This window comes from Lates calcarifer, linkage group LG4 (genome assembly GCF_001640805.2).
Source record: "Lates calcarifer isolate ASB-BC8 linkage group LG4, TLL_Latcal_v3, whole genome shotgun sequence".
In the NCBI taxonomy this organism is placed as follows: domain Eukaryota; kingdom Metazoa; phylum Chordata; class Actinopteri; family Centropomidae; genus Lates; species Lates calcarifer.
Window position 1 is genome coordinate 21,087,853 of NC_066836.1, and position 18,645 is coordinate 21,106,497.

Genomic DNA, 18,645 nt, shown 5'->3' on the forward strand with positions numbered 1-18,645 from the left:
ACGCCTTATTCCATACGCACAAACACAAACACACACACACACACACACACACACACACAGGATAGGATGTTCTACTGCTACTACGGCTGTAATTACAACAAAGGAGGGGGTAGATAAGTGCAGATACATATAATTATATGAGTACGTAGATTAGGACATAAGACACTTCGCAAGACGAAGGTCAAGAATTATGATGTGTTGTGTAGATCCTCAAGGTTATCACAGTGTGTGTGTGTGTGTGTCTGTGTGTGTGTGTGTGCAAAACCACTCAAGAAATCAAAGTGTTTTCCAGCAAAATGTGATGATTTGCCTCTTACCATCTCTGTCCTTTTTTCGAGGGCTCGAACTGATGTACTGTATGTGTGTGTGTGTGTGTGTGTGTGTATGTGTGTGTGTGTGTGTGTGTTGGGGGGGGGGTGAATGGCAAAAAGAGTGAACAGCAAGAGACAGCTCACTCCATTTTCTTGGTTGGCTGGTCACTGTATGTTGAATTCAGGTGAGGATTAAGAACAGTGGAGAGGTGCAGTGGAGTGATGTGTAAGTGATTCACCACTTTCAGTACTTCTCTTAGTTTGTTTTACCTTGTTATCTATTAATTACAGCAGCACAGTGGTGACCTGGAGCAATAAATAAAAGGCTATGCATTGAAATAATAAAATAACATTTGAAGCATCACTCCTGAGGAAGATGCAGGGTGCTAATTGACAGTGTGTGTATCTGCCCTTTCTTCTGATTATTTGATAAATCAATAAAGTATTACAAAAAGTGAGCTGTGGTTACAGGATTACTCAATGCTGTGAGTTCTGACTCTGGTTATTTGCCACCACCATATCTGAACCCATAAAAGACATGTGACAATAAAACATGTGTCTGGCTTTCAGGCTGCTGTAAAGCCAGTACGTCAAGACATTGCAGTAACTGTCTGTGTTGCTGCTCACTAAAACCCACTGAATATTTCAGTGCTTTCTAGCCCGGAGTTTGTCTTTGTGTCTGTCTCTCTTCCCGTCTGCCTCCTCTGTTGTTGCTTTTCCTTCACATTGGTTTTCACCTCCTGTCTCCCTGCTGTCCTCTGCAGGTGTTCTGTGGAACCTGTCATCGTGTGACGCCCTGAAGATGCCCATCATCCAGGATGCCCTGGCCGTGTTGACCAATGCTGTGATTATCCCTCACTCAGGCTGGGACACCTCCCCGCACACACAGGAGGACCGCAAGCTGCACCTACACTCCTCCCAGGTCCTTCGCAATGCCACAGGCTGTCTCCGGTCAGTGTCACTGTCATACTTATTATTGGAGCTACCTAAGCACAGAAAAATATCTCCACTCACTTTGTAGAGATGCTATGGTGTTCACCGTCTGCTATTAACAACCACATTCAGAAAGAGCAAAAAAAAAAAAATCCCTCTTAGTTCAAAGCAGTCTGTATTCTGTGTTATTTTTACTACTGTACACACAGAGAAGTGACAGACTTAGCTGCATTTAAGATGACTCAGCATTTGGCTTTAGATCTACTGTGCCTTTTTATTTTCTCACTTGAGACATGATGCTGGTCATACAGGGCAGTGTGGAAGTAGTAGAACTAAGACACATATCTTTCTTGTACTGGTTCTGTGCTCCAGCACGTTGGACATGGAAAAAAGCAAACAACCAATTTACTTACAATTTACTTATGTTTTCAATTAATTTATGTATTTTCCATAAAATGAATACATTACATGCACATTTAAATGTAGGCCAGGTTTAAGATCAAGGATATGATCTAGTGGTATATATGGAATTCAGTGGAATATAGTTTTTGTAATTAGAATGTGATATCAAATTTTTTCCATTTTCTTAGACTTTTAGCAAAGCAACATCATGTTCTTCTCTCTTGCCTGCCATTAGCAGGTAGGGTTTTTTTTTTTTTTTTTTTGTCCTTTTGGAGGCAGCACAACTAGCTGTAAACACAATGCTGAGCTAACCTATCAAACTTAGAATGGCAAAAATGTGGGTAAACAGTTACTTTATTGTATTTCTGGTGTATTTCCTATGGGAAATATATTTATTACACTGAAGTCCCTACTTTGTTCACCATGGGACTCGAACAATGACAGTCACATTTTGACACTGAAAATAAAATGAAAACAAAACCTGAACTGAAAAGGAAACATTGGCACTGAAATACTTACACTGACACTGAAACAAGCTCCACTGAAAAATAATACACAGGTATAATAAAATTAGAATGTAATCATCTTATTTTGTTTGATATTTTTTCCATTATGATGTGTTTTTCAATGTCAATCTGCAGATTTTTTGTCGGTATTTTTTCTATTCCATTGTTTTTCAGTTTCAACTTTGTGTCACTGATTTGGCGTAGAGGGGAGGGGCGTGATATGTTGCTGTCAAATAATATGCTGAAATACACTTAAAGCACTCTGCGTAGCTGGTTCACCCTGGACAGATCACCTCAGCTACGCAGATCACCAGTCCATCGCAGGGCATAATACAAACACTTGTAATACATGTAATATCAACCACATTATTTACTCAATTTATCTGATCAACAGAAAATGAGCTACATATTTCTGAGCACTGTTTAATTGTAGTAATGTACAGTGAAACATAATTGGTCACTTATTACAGTATGCATTAGAATTCATTGTGCCTTCTTATCTAAGACATATAAATATACCTATTATCAGCTTATTTGTGTTTGTTGAGGGTATTAATTGACTTTACTCATTCTTACTGATTATGAATATAAAGCACAGGAGGATAAGAGCTAAGGATAATAAAGGCATGTTTGATAGTGGTGGTGTCAGACTAGCCTCACAGACTAATACATCACCTGGCTTTTAAACAGCATAATTAAACATAGTGTGTGTGCGTGTGTGAGTGTAAGATGCTGAAACAGCAGTCCCTTATAGCTCTCCATTCTGTAAAATGATAGCAATGCAGCTCTGATAGCAATGTATGGAAGCATTAGCTTTTGTGCTTGTCTTTTCCATTTGCTTTTTAGTGTTTCATCTGCAGACATGCATCATAATATTGTTGCCTTAAAGGTATGCAGACACAACTTGTTTAGCCTTCTTTTCAGAGCTAATGTACTCTCCATTCTGCAAAATTCAATAGAGGTTACTCTGGAAGTAATATATGTATCAGATCCTATTAATCTATCTAAAAATGTGTCTCAGTGTATATGTGGAATTTATTATTATGATACATAATAATATATTACAATGTCCAGACATAGTTTAATAACACAATAATAATAACAGATAATATAAGTAAGCCCATTTAGAATACTTAATACCTAAAAACTCAACTAATCTGCTTCTTCTGGACTGTGTGGCTGTCATTTGATCAGAATTGACTGACAGTAGACTGACAACATCCGTCCATCCATTACCTATACTGCTTATCCTGGAGCAAACATTGGGCAGGTACAACATGGACAAATTGCCAGAACAGGGACGGGAGAACATAGCATAACACAGATTCCATGTAAAGATGTAAAGTGGTATCAATAATACAATAGTAGTAATAACAGTAATGACAATTAAAGTATAATTAGTAGTATAATTACAATAGTAGCAGTAATACCACAAGCAGCACTAAAAATGTCTAAATATAATAATAGGTGTTGAGCAGGGTTATAGGAACAGTAGGAGGCCTGTCATCACAGGTCAGACTCTGCAGCTCCAATGGCATAAATACCTGCAGAGAGAGACAGAAGAGGAGAGAGAGAGATGAAAGAGCATAAAACTACAGGGAAGGGAAGATATCAGGTTAGTAACATGTATTTATGGGATATGAATCCATACTGATAGAGAGAAAGAGGCTCAGTGCATCATGGGAAGTCTCCTGGCAATCTAGGCCTATAGCAGTATAACTAAGGGATGGTTCAAGCCTGAGCCAACCCTTACTATATGTCACATAAGTTACCCCCAACAAGGGGTAACTTACACTAACACTATGCCAGACTGAATAAACTGCAGTTCAGCCTGACTATCACTGATTACTCATACTAAGAGGCTAATTAAGAAGACAGATTTTCAAGGCCTTTAAAACTAGATAAAACAAATCATTAGATATTTCTACACATTAAAGTTTTATTGCCGAGATGCTCTCCAAACTCTTGTCAGTATTGCCAGGACTGCATGATGAAATTTCTGTGGTCGAGTCTGAGCTCATTAATATTTCTAACAGACATGTTGGCTGTGTACCAGACATTTTTTTTTTTTTTTTTTTTTGATGTGCTATTGGTTCCCTGTCATCAGACATTTGAAAAAGACATTTGCAGACAGAATAATCACAACTTAACCTGAAACATCAACAGTCTGTATATTTATCTTTTTACCTGCCATGCATCTCATTGCATAGATTCATCAAACATCTACCTCATTACTCCTTATATAACTGATAGAACAACAAAGACATTTGCTTTAATTATACTACAATTCATTTAATTCATTAAATTTTTGACATTTGGAATGAGAACAATGGTTGGCATTTCTAAATCTTTACTCATGAAGATGTCGCAAAAGTGCAGCACAAGTTGAGCGAGAATAGACTGGGATTCCTGCCATGACAACAACTGCATCTCTGTATGCAAGTTTGTCTGGTTTCCTGTGTGTGTACTTGTCTCTCTCTCTAACTACATGTGTGGGCCATTAAATTCCACAGTAATGTGTATCCTCACCTGCTCTTAGTGAAAATAAACTACACATATTGGCAGTTAATAAGGCTTTAGTCACTCCTAACACTGTACATGTGTGAAATTCCACACATCTGGTGCTGTGATGTATATGAGTCAGATGGTGTGTGTGTGTGTGTGAGAGAGAGAGAGAGAGAGAGAGAGAGAGTTGCAGGAGATAGTTTTGTGTGGATCAGCTCCCTAAACTCGAAGGGCTAATTCATCTTTCTCACGCCTCGTTAGAGAATGCTGGGAGTCTGATTAAAGATTGAATATTTCATGGCGGGTTTGGTATACCGCCAGCCACCTGCTCTCTCTCTCTCTCTCTCTCTTTCCATCTCCCATTATCACCCTCACTTTCTCATTTTCTCACTCACCCTCCTTTCCCTTTAGTCACTCCTCCCTCTCCCTGTCTCCATCTCATTCTATTACTCCATTTCTTTTCTCTCTCAATCATATTATGCCTCCTTTATCCTTTTCTTCTTCTGTCTGGCCCTGTCCCTGCCTCGCTGTCTCTAACTTTCACACGCACATTTTCTCCCTCTGTTTATTCACTGCTTGTTTCACTGCTTGTGTGTGCATATGCTGTTGTGCCAACTAAAAGGAAGCACTGAAACTTGGGCTGCTAGACTGCTGAACTCGAATTATCTGTATTGAATTTGCAGAATGTGACACAAATTCAAAAGAAATTCAACTCACCTAAGTGTAGGTGAGTTGTTCTGTTATACATTCAGTGAGGCAGTAACTAGCCTTTATCTGATCCATCACAAATGCATCTATTGAATGATGTGTGTGGGTGAGAGAACACAGTGAACACGGGGGCCTGTAAGCTCCAGCCTTACATCGCCTTGTTTGTGCTAATTTAATTGAAAATTTGTTTGAGAATACGCACTACTAAAGCAAAAGACATGATGAGAGCTTTGAGGTGAGTCCTGCTTTATCAACTGATCTGTGGGTGCTCTTTTTGTGCTTAGATGTATATTTCTAAAGGTTACAGTCAGAGACATGCAGAGCAGACCTGGTGTATGTCTTTAAGATTTTATTCCCACAGGTGCACAGACACCTGGAACTCCCTTCCTCCATTGTGGGAGGCAGCATTGCAGCTGTAGCCATTGGTTGGTGTACTAAAAAGGGCATCTGCAGAAATGTCTTAAAAAGCATTAAATTAAAAAAAGGTTTTACATCATTTACAAAGGCTGGGTTTTTCCTCTTCCCTCCCATAGACATTACTTATATTCTTATGCACTTGTATCTGGCTGCACAGATTGGGAAGGTTCAGTCAGTGCCATCCGCAGACAATGTTCCTAGTGCTAGCCAGAATGCAAGGAAGCTTACTGTGAAAGTGTCAATTTAGTAAATCCTGCTTATCTGGGTCTAGGTCGTGGTAATTATATTGTCATGGATTGGTATTACAATAATCACAAAATTCAAGCAATAAATTAATGCATTCATGTTTGCAGTCATTTAATTAATCAGTAATTGTAGGACTTATTGTACCTACTGGTTTTCCATATGATTTTGAAAAAGGTATTAAATTCCATTCTATGTGGTATAAAAAAGGTTTTTAACATTTTTGGATGAATTTGGTTAACACTGCAGAAACCCTGTCTGAGGGAAAGAGATTAATAATCTGGAGTGATAATCAAGCCAACTCTTAGAGAGTATAGACAGCTAGCTGAGTGCAAGCTTCCTGTGCTTCCTAGCTTCCTATCTTAACCAGTGTATGCTAGCCAGTGGAGAAGCTGCAGTACTACACTGGTTGGGAATATGTATGTGGTGGTGAAGGCAAAGGGTTCGATATTACCAGCAACCAGCATTTGACGACTGAGGTTTCGGTTCTGGTCTGAGGGCAGTGTAGCTAGTTAGCCATGAGTTCCAGCAATGAGTAGCATAGCATTGGCTTATTTATGCCCCAGAACAGGTCATGGTGACAACAGTGATGATGGTCAGACATTTGTCCTGACTATAATCCATTCATGCAAGTCATCCATGTGTTAAGCTGTTAGATAGATGTTTACTACTTGTTTGTTTGTTTCTCTGTAGCTCTTTTGTTTAGTTAAACATGTCATGAAAATACCAAACCTGTACAAAAAGTACAGGACAGTTTTGAACATGAAAGGACAACTGGCTCCATGATACTTCACACACATGCATTTTGTGTCCATATCTGACACCATATCATATACTAAATTAGCCAAAACATACATACAATACATATGCATGTACAGTATGTTGAATCAGTAGTTTGCTCATCTTTTATAATGTATGGAGAATTCATTAACAGCAAATTTAAGAGCCTTCAGGAACTGGCTGAATCACTTTAGTTGGTTCTGACAGCAGCAAAATGCAAAAGTGTTTTTATTGAAAATAGCTGGGTTGTTTCTTTGAATATAAGAAATAAAATTCTCAGATTCAGCCTTAACAAAAACACAGTTCAAACACACATGTCCAGCAGAAACCTGCTTTTGATTATAGAATTAAAGACAAAGAAAATCTTCCTGTTGTTACCAAAGGGGTGACATTTTTTTCAGTGCATTTTTTCTCTCAGCAGCAGCACATGCTGTGTGATTTTTCTCTCTCATTATTTAGATTCTTCACACTGAAAGATCATAATGAGAGATAATCTGCAGCCCTATTGCCTTGCAAAGGAACGCTTCGGTGGGATTAATTATGCCAAATTTGCTGAGGTTAATTGAATTGAATCCATTAACAGGTAGTAACCAAAAGAAAAGGAATGTGTGAAAGAAAGTAGTATAGAAAGAAGTATATGAAGTGGTTTGAAAGTATCATTCAAGTGTTTTTATTTTAGTCATATGGTGCACATTTAAGGTAACCACAGCTTTCAGTCAATGACCTATTGTGCATGCAAGTTTTATGTGTGTGTGTATGTGTGTGTGTGTGTGTATTCCAGTAATCTTGCACCAAGTTAAACAGTAAAAGCCAGGAGAGATGCAGACTTAGAACAGCTTGTCAACACCCTGAAAAATTAAAGTGGCTGTTTAACTCTATTAAAACATGATGCTCATGTAATTTAACAGCAACTGAGACTCCACTGAGAGTCAGAATAAAACAAACAGCTGCATCACCAAAAGATGTCACTCCACTCCTGTCATGTTTTGTTTGCATCCACATTTAAGGTCAAACCCCTTTTAAAACTATTGCAGTACATCCAATACATGACCTTAACAGACTCAACTCAGTCCAGACAGAAAAAAAGAAAAGTTTGAGCTGATTTCAGACATTCAATCTGACATCATTTGTCTTTGACACCTGTGATACTTAAGCAGCAAAGATGCAGCATTATTTATTTATGTATTTATTTATTTTGGTGAAGACTGAATCAAACAGTACAATCAAACAATTGTGCCTTAAAATAAAACAATGAGCTGTAGCTGAGCCATAGAGCTGAGAGGAACTGCAGCTGTGTGACAGTTCTACATGCCATCACTACCCCTTATACATTACACAAAGTCATTTAATATATATAGATGTTTGCTTCTTCACTGTCACAACCACTTCCTCTGAAAATCTTGTACTCTCAAAGGACTTTTTGCTCCATCCATCGTTTACAAGTGCAGGGACTGAATTGGCATTTTGTTTCACTTCATTCATTCAGTCTGGATTTATTCAAGCTAACATTTCCAATTTGGTATTTGGTTTTAATTTGCCCTAAGTAGTTAGTAGTGAGCAATGTACTTTATATGTCCTGCTAATGTCTTTTTCAGTCAATATGGAAGGTTAACAGCTGCTGCTAGAAGTAGCTAACTCATTGTGTTACATGATCATCGAAGAAATAAACAGATTTAAGATTTGTAATTTTTGTAAATTGACTTACAACCAACCTTACAGCTGCATGCCATTCATTCACCATTTTTCTGTTGCTTTCATGAATGTAAGTAGCTAGCTATGTCCCTACCCTTTAACCCAGTTGTTGCCCCAGTGTCTCTCTCTGGACAAATATGACTTATGTACTGATAATGGCCACATCATTATATGCTAATATCAAAATGCTACAATTTGCAAATGTTTGTCTTGAATATATTTTTAGGATGTCCTCTTTGTCTCAGTTGCTCAAGTTTTTGTTTTTTGTTGTGTCTAGCTGTATGTCTTGGCACAACACCTGTGTTAAAGCTGAAGTAACAAGCATCACAGATCCACCAGTAATGTACTGAATGTGACATGACCTTCGCTCAAGCTTGTCGACATTACTGTTCTTCTTATGGCCTCCCTAAGAGCCAAACTCATTTAATGTTTGCAGTTTCCACAGCACATAATGATAACAACCATCATGGTAGTAAAAAGCCAATTTAAGGCCAGTGGAGTACTTAGACATTAGCACTGTTAATATATGTAAATGCATAATGTCTATGTATAATACTGTTTTGTTCATTTGTGAGATCAAATGTGTTAAAATGTGTCATATTGCACAAATTAGTTTGAGATTCAAACTGTGATGCTGTTATTAAGGACCTGGGAAAACAAATGCAACTAATGGAGTGTTGGCAGCTTGATGCCATTTCTCATAGACACTGAGGGCACGAGCATCTCCTAGCCATCTTTAATAGTCTGACATTTAAAGGGCATTACGTTCAGTCTGTCTTCTCTCTGTCACACAGACAGGCATACACATGCAGCACATATCCATATGTTTCAACATGTTCTCACACACTCACTTAAAACTGAGAAACAACTGGAGGTTTTTAAGTTCTGTGTGTTGCACTGCACAAAAAGTGTGAAGGATATTGTGAAACTGCACTTTTCCATTTTTAGTTGGACTGTTCATTGATGAGGTGTACATGTACCACTGTGTGTGTGTGTGTGTGTGTGTGTGTGTGTGTGTGTGTGTGTGTAACAGGAATGTAAGTTCAGCAGGTGAGGAAGCCCGGAGGAGGATGAGGGAGTGTGAGGGCCTGACAGACGCTCTGCTCTACGTCATCCAGACAGCTCTGGGGAGTAGTGAGATTGACAGCAAGGTAACACACACACACATACAACCAACTGCCATATACACAAAGTACTGTAGCCTCTAACTCATGCTCACAAAAATCACCTGGTTAAAAACATACATATAATGATATGTGTATGTGTATGCGTGTCTGCATGTTTGTGTGTGTATCACTGTCCAAGCACAAGTGATTTTCCTTAGTAAACGTTTTTCATGATGATTAGAATGTAAAGAATGTTGACAATTAACATAAATCTGCATGAGTTACCTTTGCAGGCTACATGAGTAAACTATATGCATACTAATTTGTATAAGTTGTTTGCCTGTGGTTTGCATGTTAATGACCAAGGCTTTAGGCCACAAACTACACACTGTCAAAAACAATTAATGATGTGTGTGTTAAGTTGTTTTGTTTTCAGACCAACAGCATTTACATTATACATACTTTTTTATTTAGTCAAATTTCCTACTGAAAGAGACAAATCAATGATATTTTTTTCAAGAAAACATAGTAACATTTATAATATCTTGGAACAACAAACCACAGTTTCACTTTATCTAAATTCGAGTCTGAAACAAGACATCAGTTTTTGCCCCCCAAAAAAATTCAAAAGGACATGTTATACAAAAATACAGTATAAAATCACAAGCTTGATTATCCTGTCATTTTTTACAGTGTACCATATATTACTCAACCCAGATAGCCAGTGACACAGAAACATCACTAGAGAGTGTGTGTGCTTTTATGTGAGCATCCATGTGAATCTGTTTGTGTGCATGTGCTTGTATATGTGTTTCTAGTATAATTGTGTATTTGATGTGTATGAGTGTTTAGCCAGTGTGTTTGAGTGTGTATGTGTTGGCGTGTTGAGTGGAGGCTCTTCACAAGGAGATGTGAAGTTTTTAATCCGCAGAAATCCTTCACAAGTTCAAAGTCTGTGACTGTTGACTGCATAGCCACTCACAACAATAGGATTAGTGTGTGTGCATGTGTGTCTGTCTGTCTACACTATACACACAGCATGTGTGTATGTCCATGTGTGTATATATTTGGGTTCATGAATTGTATACACAGTCTGCACTGTGCAGTAGATTCATAGAGTGTGCTTATCTGCGTGCATATGTGTCTACTGTATCATTGCAAGTGTGTATGTCTGTTCGCCTGATTACCATCTGTCCCTCCTCATTTCTATGTCTGTTCCTCTCCTTACTTCTTTCCTTTTCATCTCTATCTTTGTTTTTTTTTCCCCCCATCCACCAGACTGTAGAGAACTGTGTGTGCATCCTGAGGAACTTGTCGTACCGTCTGGCTGCAGAGACATCTCACAGTCAGCAGGGAGGGTCGGAGGAGCTGGACGGTCTTTTATGCGATACTGGTGGGAAGGACGCAGAGAGTTCCGGATGCTGGGGCAAGAAGAAGAAGAAAAAGAAGGGACACGATCAGGTGAGAAGACAGAAAGTTGGAAGAAGGGAGACTTTTCACATCTCCATTCTGTCATTTTTGGATTTTTTTTGTCCCTCACTGTCCACTTGTCTTGATTTCTGTCTCGATTCAGTCAAGTATTTAGTGCTGGTGCTTCATGTTGGACATGGTTGGCAGCCTCAGCTAGCTAGTTCAGCTGGTACTTTAGATCTGTTGGGTTTCTTGTTTTAGCATGGGTCTCAGAAAATACTGACAGATCCTTTCAGTTACCAGACAAAATCGAGACAACTGTGAAATACACTGTGCCTCAGAGTTCAAAAACATCTGCTCAGTTTGGTCTGCACTGAAGGCTGCTGTCCTCTGCTTGCCTGTACAAAAAATATTTATTTATTTATGCTGTTTATCTCTGAATTCCCCCAGACATATTCAAGGAGCAGTACTTAGACTGTGGATTTGACCTTTTTTACAAAACTCACATTGCACTTGTATTTGGACTGAAGTAAATGTGTTCTGCAATGCTGAAGGCTCCAAAAAGTCAGTGAAAAAAAACTGAATGGATACAGGTTTGCTGTGAGCAGAATAAATTCAGGTCAAGCAAGTTGAAATGTTTCATCTTGACTGATAACTTTGCATCCTAGGCTGAATGACCCTACTTTACCAACAAACAGGAGGAAAAAAGAAGTCTTATCTGTAGAATATGTACACACACAGTTGGCTCATGTTGTTAGCTTGCTACACCTAGCATATGTCTGTTTATCAAGCTGTTAATAGTGAAAAAAAAAATTGCTGCAAAAACACTCCGAGTGTCATATTTGCAAAGATAGAGCAAAGCAGGAAGGTTTCCAGTTCAGTCTGACTTTTTACATTTACACCACATCCATTTACACATCTGGACTGAAAGACTGAAGAAGCAATAGAATGAACTAAACTGTTGACATCAATTCAGGCTTCCCAGTTCTCATGATAGTAACTAAATCATAGCACCACAAGTTGATTAAGAAAACAATGCATGGAACATTGAGTCTACCCAGTTTGAACACAACTTTTGTCAAAATAGGCAACAACAAGCATGGACATGGATACATAGGCAGCACATGGACATTCTCTTTGTTGAATATAATAAACTGTTGATCATGTACATTGCTAGCTCAGTGTTAACCACTTACATGGGTCTTGAAGTTACTGAGTATCATTTGTTTTCTGTCAGACATGTTCAATATGCTCTACTACAGTATACATGTCATCAGTGAAGACTGAAAATGTTGTTGATGACATATTTTTCACAACAAAAACAAGACTTAAACTAAATACAAGCCTTTGAAAATCACAGATGTTGTAGATTTTTCACCTATGAATAAAAACTAATCCATGATATGAAAGACGGGCAAATGGACAAACAAACTAATTACTGTTTTAATGTAAACCTTATTCAGTGACCTGTGGAATCACTCAGCATAGCCTATAGTTACTTAGTCAAACAGTTTCCTCCACCTGCCAAAATGTCTCTGGATTTAGCTGCTTGACCTGCTGTACTGCTGTTAATAAGAAGCATCGTGTACTTTTTAACATTCTGTCTGTGTCAGCAGTGTTATCTCAAGTTACCAGTTTTTAGAAAAAAACAGATACTTACTTGTCACTTTTTGTCAGCTAGCTAATATGTTGCTATTAGAGGGGATGAGTAAGTTCCAAGGTTAATGACAGCAGACAACCAGTTAATTCTTTCCCTAGTTCCCTTCCCCTGTTAATTGATAAAGTATTGCTACGTGATCTGATTTTTTAGCTTCTCCTCTAAAGCAAAACCCAGGCAAAGAATGGTATTTTAGAGAACAAGTGAGTGGATCAGCATCTAAATGACTGGCTGCTCTGCTGTGGAGAGCACAGCACAACTAGCTGCTGTAATGTTGGGTCAGCAGGAACAACAAAGAGAGAGCAGTGCTGTTAACAGCCAGAGTTTGGAAATACTGGATTCACTGGCGACAGTTTGTTTTATTACTGCAGAGCAGAATGACATAGACATTGTGTGTGAACAGTGTTTTCCACCAAGTTAAGTAGATGAGAACTACCCCAGTAACCACGGTGACTATGTAAAGATGCAAAGATGGCGACAGTTGTAGCCTAAAAATGATTAGAAGACATAACAAATACATGAGAAAAATTAGTCTAAAATTTTCTTGATCGGAAACTAGACTAAGATGTCTTTAGTTTTAGACACCTGCAGCACCTTTACATGAAGTGAGCAGTTTCATTAAAGGGATAAAGTTTTAATCTCTGGGCTCTGTGGTGTCCTGGCAGTTTTTAATTTGTAATTCAATTGCTGACTTATCTCACAATCTTTGCTCCTTTATCTCTTTCTGCCCCCACCAAGTACATAGTGATATTTGCCTTTGTTTGCTTAATGTTGGCTGATATTGGTTAGTTTTCCTTTTGTCCACACCAGGCTAATTAAAGCTGAACAACAAAACACAAGATCATCTGTATATTGATATTTATTTTGAGTTGTCTGTATAACACCATGTATGATTCCTCGCACAATATGAAATTATAGCATCTTGTGTGTATTTTTAAGATACCAAGACACTATCCCCATATAGTAGCTGTCTTGTGTTACAGCAGGTATGAGTTGTTTTCTTTTGCCAAATGGAGGATTCAGTATCTCATTTTGTAACAGTGTCTAGTTCAAAAACATTTGCTCAGTTCACCTTTGGTTCTAGTCACTCATGAATATTTATGAATACACTACAGCTTTCTTTGATATTCATGATGAGAGTTGTTGCCAGCCAATAACATTCACCTACCACCTGGATTATTTACGGTTGTGTCCATGACTCACTCACTTCATATATCCAGAAAGGCTCGATGATGTGACACACATGTGAATCTTCTTAAAGTAGATGTTCTTTACAACAACATCAACACATGCTACGAGGTTAGTAAACAGTGTCATCAGGAGATTATGTCTTTACCTTCAGATTAAACCTATTTTGACTTTCTGTGCACTTACTACCTGTGCTCAGACTCTAAAATACCAAGTTGGTTTAGTATTTCTCTCTGCATTTCCTGGGTCTGTCCATCTGTTGCCAACAGGCAGACTGTTATCCTTCCTTTAGTTAAGAAAATGAGTGCTCTTTTAGTTTAAGAATTGGCAGAAACCAAATGGCTTCCATGGAGTAGACTCTAACCTCTTGTCATGCTAATAAGCAATCAGTGTCACATTCTACTCGAGTGGAAGACATCTTTTACAATTTTTGGTGAAGCTGTGGGGATTGAAAACTCAACACTTCCGGTGGAACAGGGTGGGTGAATTGCTCATTAGCCCTGCATGATTTTTTTCTCCCTTACATTTCTAAGAAAGATGGAGAAAGGAGATTTTTTTTAAATGGTAGTGATGAGCCAGGCCTTTAACTTCCATTTGTTGCGTGAAGCCTCAACAGACCTTTGGTGTAGCCAAGCAGAACCAGAGGGATGAGGAATCTTTAAACTAACCCTGGGATCAGACAATAAAGGGACAAATCGTAACCTCTATAATGATAATATACCCCCCCCCCCCATCTGTCTGTCTCCACTCCAGTGCAGCTGTGGGTGATTACCATGAAGTAGCGATTGGGGAGCTTGTTGGAGAGGGCAAAACTCCATCAACTGAGGGGTAATTAGAGGAGAGGAGAGGAGAGGAGAGGAGAGAAGGGGAGAGGAAAGGAGATATAAAGGGAGAGTAAGGAAAAGTGGGACAAAGTGGAGGATGGAAAATACAAAAGGATGAGAGAGGGGAAAGAGGAAGTAGTAAAATAATAAGGTGCTGGCAGTATTACAAAACTTTAACAGATGTCATGTGATATTATGTCATTACAAATGGAGGGAGGTTGGGAAGATTACATTTTTTCCAATGCTTAACAAATGTGAAATAAAATGACATTATGACAACAAGAAGGGGACATCAGCAGACCTACAAACAGGGCACAGAGTACTGGAGGATATAACATATAACAAAGACAACAGTATTAAATAAAGAAAAACATGACATAAACTTTATTATGCACAGGAAAACTCTATTTGAATGGTGTGACTGCAGTTACTGCAAATTGATTGTGTTTTTTAAACAGTTGGTGATGACTTGATATTAGACAGAGGCAGACAATGACAGACCTCTCATTTCTATTCAGACACTGTCAGTTTCTCCAGATGTCACTAGTAGATTTTAACAGCTCTAGCTAGCTAGCTAGCTTCATCAGCTGGTCGAAAATGTCCTCTATGGTCGACTTTTTGATGGTTCAAGCTGAATAAGACTCCTGATGTCTGTAATATACACTTTATGGCTGCATACATGATATCATGCTAAACAACTGAGCCAGAAACTGCATAACCCAGGCAAAAAGTCAGTTTCCTTACAATATGTTGATTCATATACAAGACACGGAAAGAAAGAAACAGCAAAGTGCTTGTACTGCACTGTAGAGCTAGTAAGAAAGTCTTGTTTGACTAAGATTACTTGGACAAGCAAGGCAGAGGCAAGCTTTATGATGAATTGTTCATATTTTCAAAGAGTATGTTTTGACTTTCATCATTACAGGAGAAATGAACCAAGAGTGTTTGATTTTTTCAATTTCAGTTTTTAACATATTATGGAATGTGTACTTCACAATGTGTAGAATAATAAAATGTATACTTTTATGTATTACACAGAACCTGACTCTTAGTAAACATATAACAAGCCTCAATAACTTAATTCCACTTTGATCAGAATCATTAATGTGAACCACAGAAATTTGTAAATGATAACATGTTATGATATATGATTCCTTTAAAAGTCACTAACAATAATATTAAGTTACTGGATGAAAAGCAGCTTGAAACCAGTCAAATTCCTTCGTATTTGCATTTGAAACTGCAGCTATCTCTATATATGCTAAACTAACGCAGAATCTAATGTGCAGTTCAGGCCAGTAACCAATGGTTACCTTTAGGTGCAATTTTTTGTGCCCACACAATAACACACTGTAGTCCATTGTCAGTACTGCTGATCTGTGTGAATTATATTGCAGGTTCACTGAGAAATATCCTGTATTCAGGAGCCAGCATTTTCACAGCTATTGTTGATGTACAGTATGTGTGTATGTTTTCCAAATGCTTCATCAATGCAGGAGAAAATGTCAGATTTCAATTACAGAGGAGATAGAAAAACAAAATGCACCAATAGCTGAATGCCAGCTTATTTATACACTGCTTATGAATAGTAAATCTTCTCTCTCTCCTTTCCTGTTCTTGCCTGAGGGGACCGTGCTGGCACCCTACCACTGTCAAACCTCCCCTCACACAGAATTCAAAGTGGTTTTCTATCTCAAATTATGTCTCATCTTCCGCAGTGGGATGGCGTCGGCCCATTTCCAGACTTGGCGGAGCCCCCGAAAGGCATCCAGATGTTATGGCACCCCACTATCGTCAAGCCCTACCTCACACTGCTGTCTGAGTGCTCCAACCCAGACACCCTGGAGGGAGCAGCTGGGGCTCTGCAGAACCTAGCTGCTGGCAGCTGGAAGGTAAGAACTCAGTATTGTGGCTGTACCATTGTGATACTGAAGGGCATCTGCAGAAGTGTACTGACATTCCAGTGGGTGCCAGAAGCATGTAGAGGGGAGAAATTTCGGTGCATGGCAAAAAATGTTGAGCAACGAGATAGCAAACCTCCCTTACTGACCCTTTATATTTTTATTTCTACATGCATGAGTGTACACACCACACCACTTCTATGCTGTTAAATCTAAAAGACTCAAGTCAGAATAAATGTATTTCCTAATAGTTAATGTATCTTGATTTCATTGGTATGCTACAGATAATGACTTAATAAATTAATGAATAAATAATACATTATACAGGAGACAATCAGATGATACATTATATTTTGAATATTTATTTGCTATTTTCTAGCCTCACTGATTTCTGTTAACTTGAAAGACTGCACTTAGGTTCATGTAAACAGGATCAGCATCAAGCTTTTGGGCAAATTCTATCAATAATCCTATTTGTTTTTCATGAAATACTTTGGAAATACTAGTGAATACAGCATAAGTCAATTCAACAAGAAGATATTATCTATCTATCTATCTAATCTCCACCACCAGATCAAAAAATCGAAAGGAAAGATCTAAAGGAAAAGAATAACATCAAGTATCTCTGTCACACACTCTGACAAGAAAAGAAAGTTGCATGATTAACAGTGCATCAAAACAAATCTCCCTCGCTCTATCCTGCCCAGTGGTCAGTGTATATTCGGGCTGCAGTGCGTAAGGAGAAGGGCCTACCCATCCTGGTGGAGTTGCTGAGGATAGACAACGACCGGGTGGTGTGCGCTGTAGCCACCGCGCTGAGAAACATGGCTCTGGACATCAGGAACAAGGAGCTCATCGGTGAGTGGTTGATTCATAAAAAACACAAATTCATACAAAGGATGCAAAGGGAGACACACAATCTGCAAAAAAGATGACACAACACATAGTAGGTTACTGCATAATCAACTTTACTCAAGCACTTGTGTTGAGTGTTATTTTCTTGATAGTAGTGGAGTAATGTGCTTAATTCTGCCTTAATTGGAGATAATGGCACAGAAAACAAGTGCAGTTATCTTGACCCACTTGCAGAATTACTCCCTTGCTTTAATGCATAATACTTGTTAAAGTGGACATGTTGAGCAGTAATTTTTTAACAGAGCTGTTAAAATGTCATTTGGGTAGAGGATTATTGCTATTAGGAATGGCTCACAGGCAGTGGGTTTGTGGATTTGTCTATAGTAAAAGAAAAAAGATAAATGGCTTTATAATAGCTTGTCTGTATGCAGATAGTTTCTCTCTTCAAGCAGATAGTAATGTTGCTCTGACTGATCGTTTGATGTTTTTCTTTGGAGACGAGTGATGTTTTGTGCTTTTCTGTTGGTCCCCATAGCAACAACCACATGCCTCCCTCCACTTTCTCTGTCTGATGCTTAAGGCGTGTGTGTTATGTGTGTGTGTCTGTGTTTCCATGTGCAGTCTGTAAATGAATGCAATCGTTCATATGTATGATGTATGTAGGTTGTCAGTCTCATGTTATGCTGCCACGGGACATACATGTATGTTTTGACAGAACATATTGTCCTGCCCTCACTTTAGTTGTGTTAACATGATGAAATTGCATCAGAGACACAGTTTATTATGTAGTTGAGTCTTCAGAGCTTTCAGCAGTAGATATCAATACTGTCTGCACAGACAGGTCCACTGTGGAGCCAACTGCTATTTTATGGCTGCAATGCTACAAACCTTATTGAGAGCTTCACTCTCAGTGCTTGCATGTTTGTAATAATGTGAATATTTCCAATACTGTGAGTATATGCCAACAATTACATTAAGTTGTTTACATGATTCAATCATGTTTGATAACTTACTGTAATATACTAGTTTATAAGTGTGAATTGCTTTGATTATCTGGAGAGAATTGTGTGTGTGTGTGTGTGTGTTTTTTTTTTTTTTTTATTGCTAAAACCGAGAAAGTTGAGCGAGTGTGGATATAATTTTGAGACACTGGTCTGGTTTTAAATCTGTATTCACCAGCATGTTGTGTTTTTCATCACACAAATTT

At 38.4% G+C, this 18,645-nt stretch overlaps 1 protein-coding gene across 1 annotated transcript in view; it reads left to right on the forward strand.

Annotated features, from left to right (window-relative positions):
- ctnnd2b (catenin (cadherin-associated protein), delta 2b) overlaps nucleotides 1-18,645 on the forward strand; it is a 181,204-nt gene that overhangs the window by 149,815 nt on the left and 12,744 nt on the right. The window contains 5 exon segments of the mRNA XM_051070171.1: nucleotides 1,076-1,262; nucleotides 9,531-9,648; nucleotides 10,882-11,064; nucleotides 16,401-16,574; nucleotides 17,291-17,441. Coding sequence (XP_050926128.1) covers nucleotides 1,076-1,262; nucleotides 9,531-9,648; nucleotides 10,882-11,064; nucleotides 16,401-16,574; nucleotides 17,291-17,441 — 813 coding nt within the window.